Raw genomic sequence first — 10,558 nt, 5'->3', positions numbered from 1 at the left:
GAAAAGCGCACCACAAGGCTGGAATATCAATATATACTTTAATCACGCTTAATTTTCAGTGGAAGAGCCCAAAGGAGCAGCGGCGGTAGCAGGGGAAGGACTCATGGGAGGCCGAGCTACAGCAACTGTAGCTCCTTTCCACAACCAGCCTCTCTCCCCAGAAGCTCTTTACTCACCCCATTCCTCTGCACCCATGAGGTGGCACCAAACCCACCCCACCAGTGCTCAGGATTCCAGATCTACTGTTGGAACAAGTCCAGAGGAGGGCCACGAGGATGATCAGGGGACTGGAGCACCTCCCGTATGAAGACAGGCTGAGGAAGTTGGGGCTGTTCAGCCTGGAGAAGAGAAGGCTGCGTGGAGACCTCATAGCAGCCTTCCAGTATCTGAAGGGGGCCTATAGGGATGCTGGGGAGGGACTCTTCGTCAGGGACTGTAGTGACAGGACAAGGGGTAACGGGTTAAAACTTAAACAGGGGAAGTTTAGATTGGATATAAGGAGGAAATTCTTTCCTGTTAGGGTGGTGAGGCACTGGCATGGGTTGCCCAGGGAGGTTGTGAGTGCTCCATCCCTGGCAGTGTTCAAGGCCAGGTTGGATGAAGCCTTGTGTGGGATGGTTTAGTGTGAGGTGTCCCTGCCCATGGCAGGGGGGTTGGGACTAGATGATCTTGAGGTCCTTTCCAACCTTAACTATTCTATGATTCCCCACCCCACCGAACCCAGCAGCCCTCCCCTCAGCCGGCCTCCCCGCCTCACCAACGCACTCCCCACACCCGCCCGACCCGCTGCACCCCCCTCACCAGCACTCTCACACATTACACCGACACCTACTCTCTTACCAGCCCGCCCCCCACTTCCTGCCTCATGATTGGCTATCCACGCCATGACTCCGCCTTCCGCCCATCGCGATTGGCTCTTGTGTCCGAGAGGCGGAGGGAGGGGGCGTGCCGTGCGGTGGGCGGGCCAGTGGCACGGGCGCTGCTATTGGCGGGAAGGCGACGGCCTGCAGGTTAGGCAGGCGCGCCGGCGGAGAGCGCGGTGCGGGCGCTATTGTTGCTCGGGTTGCGGGGAAGAGGAGGCGGCGGGCACCGGGGCCCCGCTGCGCGGGCCCAGTGGCAGCCATGAGCGGCGGCGTGTACGGGGGAGGTGAGTCCGGCGCCGCCTCACTTACCGCCCTCCCCTCCCCTCCCCCCCGCGGCCGTTGTGCGCGGCGCCGTCCCGTGAGGCGGCGCGTGCGAGCCTCTCCCGGGCGCTTCCCGCCGCCCCGCGGCCTGCTTCTCCGCCGCGGAGCCGGGGCCCTCCCGCTCCCTCCGTGAACTGGGCAGGCGGCGGGCGGCCGTGTGTCTCTGCCGGCGTCGTTTCGCTGCGATGCTCCCTCCGGACACCGGCTAAGCCGTGGTCTTTGGCTGAATTAGCGCTTCCTCGGGTGCCGGGTGGAGCGGGAAGGCCCCGCGCTTTGGAAAGGGGGGATGTAGTTTCTTCCCAGAGCACTTCCGCAGACCTTTCCGTGAGAATGGAAGCCCCGGTATTTTGTTTCGGGCTTCGGTTTTCTTCAGGACGTGCGGAGCAGTTCCGTGAGCATCGGGGCCCACGAGGATGAGGGTGCTTCGTGTTGTGACAGCCTTCACCTTACAGACCTGGTGTTTTCAAGCCCACCTTTCTAATTCTGATCACCTCCGGGAGGTCTGGGCTCACCTGGCTTCCTCTGACTGTTATGTTAGCACTTTCTGAAAGTTTTACTTTGTAATCTCACCTCTAAATAGAGGCAGCTATGTTCTCCCTCTCCTGTTTAAATTCACCTTTTACATATGCCAATGGAAAGTATTGCAATGTCTCAGTTAAAACTTATCTGCAGTCTTCTAATAGCTCTCAGGTAGTTGCAATTCTGCATAGAGAAGTTTTTCTTTGTCTGGAAAAAGCTGCCTTGACTTGTTTTTCTTCTTTTGCAAGCAAAACAGGCAGTGGGTAGGGAAAGGTCAGGATTGTAGCAGAGTATAGTAACCATTCACAACCTCTCCATTAACAATCTTTTCAGATGAAGTTGGGGCTCTTGTATTTGACATTGGCTCGTACACAGTGAGAGCAGGCTATGCGGGTGAAGATTGTCCAAAGGTGAGGATCTTGTGACTTAATGGAATTGCAACATGAATTTATGCCTTACGTCTTGTTGTTTAGTTATGAGTTCTCAGAATATGTTGGGTTTTGTTCTGACTGTGTTGTATAAGGAAAGCTCTGAATTAACGAACAAAAACCCAACCCCAAACATCCATTTAATTCTCATATATTGCTTACCTTTTGCCTTACAGGTTGATTTTCCAACAGCCATTGGTGTGGTGCTAGAAAGGGACAATGGCAGTACTCTGATGGAGATAGATGGTGACAAAGGCAAACAAGGTGGCCCGACATACTACATAGACACCAATGCCCTGAGAGTTCCAAGGGAAAATATGGAGGCAATTTCACCTTTAAAAAATGGAATGAGTATGGTGCTTTGTCATTTTGTATCTGTTCGTGAAATAGCATTGCTAGGCAGCAAAAAGTCATAGCTTTCATTTAAACGTGCTGTGTATGGCAGCAGAAGCTATAAGAATGGATACCTGACTTACAAATAGCGTGAAGTATGATTGGTTTACAACTTTCAAACTTTCAACACAATTCTTGAAGTGTTATGATGATGGTGATTACGGAGTAAGAGAATTCTGTAGGGCTGCAAAGCAGTCTATGTCTGCTGAGGATATCTTTTAGCTAAAGAGCTCTACTCAAAAAAAGCTTTGGAAAACTTTTATGCATTTATGGAATGGAACAAAACTCCGACGTTACTAATCCATTCACTTCAATGTTGTTACAGTTGAAGACTGGGATAGTTTCCAGGCAATTTTGGATCACACTTATAAGATGCATATTAAATCTGAAGCAAGTCTGCATCCTGTCCTTATGTCCGAAGCACCAGTGAGTAAAAGCAACTTTGCGTTTTGATAAGTCTTGACTGTATCTTCTTGCTGACTTTATAAACATCAGTGTGGGACAGGTCTGGCACAGGCTTGTAGGTTACAAATGCTAAAATGTTATCTACAAAAATAGCAATTTTAAAATACTTTGCCAGGTTTTGGAAAGTAATCTGTATAAGAAAATGTCTAGAAAAAGAAAAAAAAAAAAGAAAAACCAAAGGGCAAACCCAATTTGAAATAGTTTGCATGAGTTATATTAGAAAGTGTTATTGTTTTTCACATATTGAAAAGAAGTAAAAATTAAATATAATATTACTTTACTGCTTAGAATAAAAGCAAGATGATGTTTGGGTGTCTAAGTGTGTACTAAATTACACTTAATAAAATGCCATTGAAAATCTGTCACTTTATTCAGCCTTATGACAAATACTGCATGACAGAGAATAATGGAGAAGTTTTGATTTTTCTGTCTTCGTTTCTGTAAATCGCCCTTTGAGTAAGTGAAGTGGATGTAAAGAAATTTCTGGGAAAATGTATGGACAAGGTTTCTGTTGTTTAATGCTGCACAGCATATGAAGGACAGATCTTAATGTCAGGATACAGAAGATAGCCATACAAAATTTATGCCTTTCTTTAATAAAATCTTATGAAAAGAATTATTCCCTTGCATTGAATTATAGTGTGTGGGGTATGGATAAATTTGCAATGGCTGTTTCATGTTTGATGTCTCATTGTGTGTCTGAATAGAGGATCCCATTGACAGTCTCCTTAGAGAATTAACCTTTATTTTAATGTATCGGCTTGGAAAAAGCTTCATGTTTTCAGTAATATGTAGAATATTTTGAGATATATATATACATACATATCCTGGCTTAATCTCTGGTACAGTAGAACTGTATGAAAATACCTTGGAAACAGGAAAATCTCGATTTCTTTCAACTAGGCAAGTTACTTGTATGTTTCCCCTGGTAAAATAGGCATGTTGCTTGTTTTATAGAACTCTTTGAGAGACTGAGACTTAGCTGTAGGAGTGTAACGAAATCTGTTGTAACAGTGAAAATGTATATCATTTCTGTGTGAAAGATAAGTAGTAATGTAGTAGAATTGGAATAAAAAAGGTTCTGAAGAAGTAAATTGCTAGAAATCTGTCTCTATGAATTTTGGTATGATTTGAAAACTAATAATTCTAACTACTAGGGAAATACGTTATCATTCTTTTAGTGTACTCTTAATTGTCCTCAAGATAAACATATCTTCCCTTTGATTGTTTTATTTGTGGTTTGGTATGGTTTTTTTTTCTTCTAGTGGAATACTAGAGCAAAGCGTGAAAAACTGACTGAATTGATGTTTGAGCACTACAACATCCCTGCTTTTTTCTTGTGTAAAACTGCTGTTCTAACAGCGTATCCTTTGGAATGTTTCACTGCTTCTTCCTTCCCCCTACCCCGGGAAATTACAGTAAACTTGTTATAGGCAATTTCTAGTGTAACAGCATGTCTACTTTTCTTCTTTCAAATTAATTTTTCCATAAACATCTAAGGAGGAAATAAATAAATTCCATTTATGAACTTTAAAGCTGCTGAGCTCACTTTTGAAATGCTCCCAATCTGACTATTTTGCTTGGAGGCAATGTCTTTTTATTTTTATTAGTTCTCTCTTTTAGTTTTTTCCCGTTGTATACCATGGGTAAGAACATTACAGACCTAAAATGGTGTTGTCCAGACTACTAAATACAGTAATTAGAGCTTGAAGTTCCCATAGCCTTAAGATTAGTATTTGTAATTATTTTAAACTAATAACATGTTGTCAGCTTCAGACTCCAAATTAGTTGAATGTGCTTAGAGCTTGTTGCATAGTATTGACGTGAAGACTCACCTTTGTACATCCAGAGCTCAAGTCAGTTCACAGCTGGAAGTTAAATACCATTCATGCTGAGGTTGTGCACTTCGTAGACAAACGATGCGCACTGGAAAACAGCAAATCCTTGTGTAGAGCCAACGAATAACACCTTGGGGTCCTAGTTATGCTGTAATTGTGGACAACTTTTTTTCCTGAAGTGAAAATGACAATATTTTCCATAATCATTTTGGTTAGTTTTGCTAATGGGAGATCTACAGGTCTCATTTTGGATAGTGGAGCAACACACACCACTGCTATTCCAGTGCATGATGGATATGTACTTCAGCAAGGTAAAAAAAATTTTTGGCTAACAGCATTGTAGTGCCAAGGTTGAATTAGCTTGCTTTCTGCTTTTACTTTTTTGTTACTGTTTTTAAATCTGTGCAACCCATAAATAAGGGGGAGAAAACCCCAAAACAATCTAATGGTGTCACTGACAAATGGTTTGTTAGGAGAGTTTATTCATGATTTCAGTGCTTTCAAGGGTGATGGGTTTTTTTGGTTCTCTTTTTGTCTTCGAGGTATTGTGAAGTCACCACTTGCAGGAGACTTTATAACTATGCAATGCAGAGAATTGTTTCAGGAAATGAACATAGAGATAATTCCTCCATATATGATTGCTTCAAAGGTGGGAAAGTAATTTAATAACAAGCTTTTTCTTGAGGAGAGGTTTAAATGATTAACTGATGATCATGGTTTTTACAATCTCAGGAGGCAGTTCGTGAGGGGTCACCAGCAAATTGGAAGAGAAAAGAGAAGTTACCCCAGGTCACTAGGTCTTGGCACAACTACATGTGTAATGTAAGTAGGCCATTTCTCCCACTCTCAGACTCCCCTAGCTGACCCATAAAGAAGTTTTGTTTGCAACTATATCAGGTTTTCCTCTTGAAGAACTAAATTCTTTACAAAGTCAGTATTTATGTAAAATCGAAGACTGAAATTCTTTTAACTATATTCTTCTTAACTCCATAGTGTGTCATTCAGGACTTCCAGGCTTCCGTCCTCCAAGTATCAGATTCAACCTATGATGAACAGTATGTCACTATTTTCCTTCTTGCAAAATTAATTATCAGTTGTGCATGGGGTGCTTAGCTTGTTCGTTCCTGTTGGCTGGTTTTGTCACAGAGGTATTTTTTGGATATAAGAGGTTTGTGTCTGAAAGTAGAAATACAGTGTACATACAGGTGATAGCTTTTTATTTAATATTCCAAGATGCATGACTTCACAATAAATATTGGAAGTGTAGGTCATATAAATCACAATATTTCATCTAAACCTTAGTTTGTAATGCTAATTGGATAACTTAACATCCTGTTAAGATAGCATTTTAATGTGTTACTTTCTGACTGATGCTCCAGGGTAGCAGCGCAGATGCCGACAGTTCATTATGAGTTCCCTAATGGCTATAACTGTGACTTTGGTGCTGAGCGTCTAAAAATCCCTGAGGGATTGTTTGACCCTTCTAATGTAAAGGTAAAACAGCTATGCTATGCTATGTAGGAATTGGAAGGCTGTAAATTGCTAGATTTACACCTGGCTGCCTTTTGTATGATGCTCTTAATTTCATGATTTTTATGTGTGTGTTTACAGTGTGCAGTTCTGCAGGAAGAATTTGCCTGTGTTTTATTAAGGTTGGACAAGCGAAGAATAAAATGTCATTCAAACCGGGCGATGATGATCTGAATGGGGGAATAGGGTTGTTTGGGTGGTATTTTTGGTGGGTTTTTTTCTTTTAATTTTTTTTTTACCTTCCCTAAAAATGCCTGTCTAGTAATACTTTTAAATTGAACTCATTTGGGGCTTTTACATGTCTTGTTGTGAAGCAATGATGTATAGATTACTAATTTTAATTCTAGGGTTTATCTGGTAACACGATGTTGGGTGTGAGCCACGTTGTCACAACAAGTGTTGGAATGTGTGATATAGACATCAGGCCGGTAAGTGTTAGTCAGACGTGTATTGTTATAAGGCATAGATGGTTTTGTGCTGATAGAATTTTTTGGGACTAGAACACTGTTGATGAAGAAATGTTAATTTCCTAGGATAATGATAAACATATGAGAATAATTCTCCAAATATTACTTACACATTTGTATATAGGAATATGTACAATTACTGTTTTTTCTTACAGAATGCTAAATCAGGGTTTATTTACCTAGTGTTTCTACCAGTATTTAAGTAGCTGCTATCCAGATCTTGTGGCTGCACTGCATAGGATGCGTGGGATTTGCTTCAGACGAGCATTTGGTGTTCATGACTTTGAGTGCCATCCTTGGACTTCTGGGCATGGCTGTTATACTTTCTAAATGTAACCAGTCTTACGGAACTTTCTGTAGAGAGTAGGAGGAAGAAAAGAGATTTTAAAGGAAAACTTTAAAACTATGTTTTAACTTTCTCAATTTGAAAATATTCAAGTTTGATACAGACTGCATGGGGGTTGTTTCAAAAATTTTTCCTCTTAACTGGCGTGGCAGGCAGGCTTAGCAGGCAAGGACATGGTTTGTGTTCACCAGCTGCAGCATTAGTGAGACTGAAAACTGTTGCAGTGCTGTGGGACTTTCCTTTGTGGTTGGAAGGTTGAGCTGTAAGAAAACAGTTTGGATACAGGAGGTATCTGTAGGTGTAGGGTTTCCTATACTAGAAAATACTCTGTGAAATCATTTAGAATTGTTAATCACGTGGCTTCTGTCTTCCTTATATAGTTCAATATTAAGCTGTCTTGGAACTTTTTTCAAGTGATTAAAAAGTAATTGGACTGGGAGAGGTAGTGTTGCCAAGTGTGTCACACAACTGATGTATTATTGCTGTTGATAAGATACACTTATGTACCATTCCTCTATTCTGTGAAACAGGTTTTTCAGTATGATTTCAGAGTTGACATTGTAGGTTGATTCTTCTCTTTTTAGGGCCTCTATGGCAGTGTGATTGTAGCGGGAGGAAACACTCTAATACAGAGTTTCACAGATAGATTGAACAGAGAGCTGTCCCAGAAAACTCCACCGGTAAAACAGCTCTTTAAATTACTGCATTGGGTTACTTATTATTTTGGGGTTTTCCCACATAAATACACAACCATGTGTTGTAACTATGACTTTGTTAGGATCCCAACAGCTGGAGAAATTTCTCTGGGGTAAGAAATCTTCCCCTTCTCTAAAAAAAAAAAAAGGAAGTCTTGAAAAAGTCTTGTATAACATGAATTTCAGCAGATAACAGCTTTCTGAATATTTAACTTCTCTATTCCTGCTTTCAGACTGTGGTTTTAAGTTCGGTAATTGTCCCTAAGCAACAGTCGCTTCTTCCCTTGGTGGCCTCTCTTCTGAAGTGTTGCTGACTAACTTGAGGCACATTCAGTCTTTCTGCCTGAGGTCTTGTCACTCTCTTGTCAATCACAGGGATTCTACAGAGAACTCGACCTACTCATAGATAAAACCTTGTGATTTAACATACTTGTTTTGTTAATCACTTGATGTCAAAGAAAATATTAATACCTTAGATGAGTGTTCTTGAGAGCACATATAGTGTATGAAATTTCTTGAGTATTCAGAAAATATTCTACTCACAGTAACTCTTAAATCATAAATGTTATGAGAAACGGAGGTAGTTACCTGCTGCTGCTGCTTATAATAGCTGAAGAGAAACCCATTGAAATTTGAAGATTTTATTACAGTAAGGCATTTTGAAAGCAAAAGGAATGAATGGGTCCAGAAAGGACCAGCTAAACTGCAGCAATGTTAGACATTTTAGTTCCAGTGCACATTTTAATTAGTCCAGTGTTAGAGATAATGATATATGCTGTATTATTGCTGTCTGTCTAGTCTGTTTCTAGCCTTAAGCATTTGTTGCTGCTTCCTGTTGGGAGGCAAGATAAAAGCTACACACATTCTGTTCCACTGTGGCTGTTCTTGAATTCTAAGTACAGAGCAGATGAACATTATTGCAAGTATAACAAAAATGGCCTTTTCACTTGCATGTTGTATATACACTAAGGTCTTTGTGCTTGCCTTCGCTTGTCAGTGAAGGCCACCAGCTTACTATTTGTCTGATTAGTCTTTCATTTACCTCCTCTATTCAGAGCATGCGTCTGAAGTTGATAGCAAACAACACAACAGTGGAGCGAAGGTTCAGCTCATGGATTGGTGGTTCGATTTTGGCTTCTTTGGTTAGTAAACCTGTGTTACTGTGTTGCTTGTTCAAAAACCTAATTCTGCATAAGCATGCATTGCAGAGTTTGTGCTAACATAGCAGTCATAATCTTGTCTGTCCTTGTAGTAAGGTTAAGAGAATCAATTCAAAGAACAAGACAACACAAGCATTCCCAATCAAAAGATAACTTGCTGTGTTCTCCCATTTTTAATGTCAAGGCACAGGCTTGAAATATGATAGGTAAAAATGTCATGTATATAGTACATCTTGAAAGTAGCAAACTTGTAGAATGAAGCTCGGGAATATAATGCAGGAACAAGTTACTGAGTACCAAAATGGTTTGTGGGGATTTAACACAGCAGTGAAAAGCGAGACTGAAATTGGCTTTTGGTACTGCAACTTCCTGCCTTTTGTTTAATTGCTAGCAGTATAAATCTCCAAGGAAAAGATAAGCAGGTCAAGTCCTCTTAGCTTGTTTAATGTTAAGACTTGCTTGGTTTTCCTCCTAGCAAAAGCTAGTCATGTTTCACTTTCATTTGTTTTGTTTTTTATTTATTGTTTTGTTTTTCTTGTAGGGTACTTTTCAACAGATGTGGATTTCTAAACAAGAATATGAAGAAGGAGGGAAACAGTGTGTAGAAAGAAAATGTCCTTAAAACTCTTACTGTGAAAACTGCTGCCTGCTCAGTGCTCCTTCTGTTTTATAGCTTTAGCATACTCAGGAATGGGATGGACTTTTTTTGTAGAAAGTTTATATTGGATTTTTTGCATAATTCAAGTTCCATTTTAACAAACCTTAGAAATTTTGAGACCTAATTGGTACTATCATAGAAAAAGGATGTTTACATCCCTTGTAAAGCAATAACTTACATAACAAGCATTTTATAATTTTGTATAAATGTCTATTTTCTCTAGTATCTTTTCCTGGGAACAGCTTTACAGGTTAGCTGATAGAGGCATAACCTTGCAAATACCTGTGCAAATCTATTAAAAATCTCTTGTCTGCTTTCACATACTAGTCTTCCTTGCTGGTACTTTGGCCTTAAATTGCTCTTATTTCTCTCTTCAAAAATAAAATTTGGTCTTTTATATTTGAGCAACTTTGTGCGTACTTGAAGAGAAAGTTACTCTTCTGCTTTTAAAAGGGGAGTTTGTTTTGTACTATGTTAAAGGTGACTCAGTTCAGTGTGAGCTTTTACTGTCTTGTGAAAGTGTTACATTTCATGTAGTGAATGTCACATTAAGCACTGATTTGCTAATTTTCTATTATGGAGCATTTTCATTTCAGTAAACAATTGGTGCTCTCCACCTGATTCCTAAGAATGTATATAATGTCTTTGTGATGTAGGCGAGAAGCAAAACCTGGTTTAGCCAGGGAAGTTAAAGTAAAGAATTGTTTCTGCAAGACTAGGAGAACAGTCTTGGAAGACCTCAGGATGTGGCTTGAAATTTTTACAGGAAGCTGTAACTCAAAGGGGCTGTTTGCTACTTGACTATTGTTGGTATAGCTCTGCAGCTGACTCGCACTAGGGTCAGTAAGTGTCTGTTTTGCAGGAAGAGTGCACAC

The 10,558-nt window shown here is 40.6% G+C and overlaps 1 protein-coding gene across 2 annotated transcripts; it reads left to right on the top strand.

The window, feature by feature from the left end:
* The first annotated feature begins 964 nt into the window (after window positions 1-964).
* ACTL6A (actin like 6A) lies at window positions 965-10,080 on the top strand. 2 transcript variants are annotated; one of them, XM_065674511.1, is made up of 14 exons: window positions 965-1,147; window positions 2,037-2,113; window positions 2,308-2,482; window positions 2,850-2,950; window positions 4,255-4,352; window positions 5,044-5,138; window positions 5,370-5,476; window positions 5,560-5,649; window positions 5,821-5,882; window positions 6,207-6,321; window positions 6,705-6,785; window positions 7,755-7,850; window positions 8,921-9,007; window positions 9,567-10,080. In XM_065674511.1, exons 1-14 carry the CDS (start codon window positions 1,123-1,125, stop codon window positions 9,645-9,647), a joined length of 1,290 nt encoding a protein of 429 aa, XP_065530583.1. In that variant the 5' UTR covers window positions 965-1,122; the 3' UTR covers window positions 9,648-10,080. The 2 variants fall into 2 exon arrangements, with proteins under 2 accessions (XP_065530583.1, XP_065530582.1); XM_065674510.1 differs by lacking the exon at window positions 965-1,147 and adding an exon at window positions 1,227-1,575.
* The last annotated feature ends 478 nt before the right edge of the window (window positions 10,081-10,558 follow it).

Source organism: Lathamus discolor, chromosome 3 (genome assembly GCF_037157495.1).
Source record: "Lathamus discolor isolate bLatDis1 chromosome 3, bLatDis1.hap1, whole genome shotgun sequence".
In the NCBI taxonomy this organism is placed as follows: domain Eukaryota; kingdom Metazoa; phylum Chordata; class Aves; order Psittaciformes; family Psittacidae; genus Lathamus; species Lathamus discolor.
This window is presented reverse-complemented; position numbering and strand designations above follow the sequence as displayed.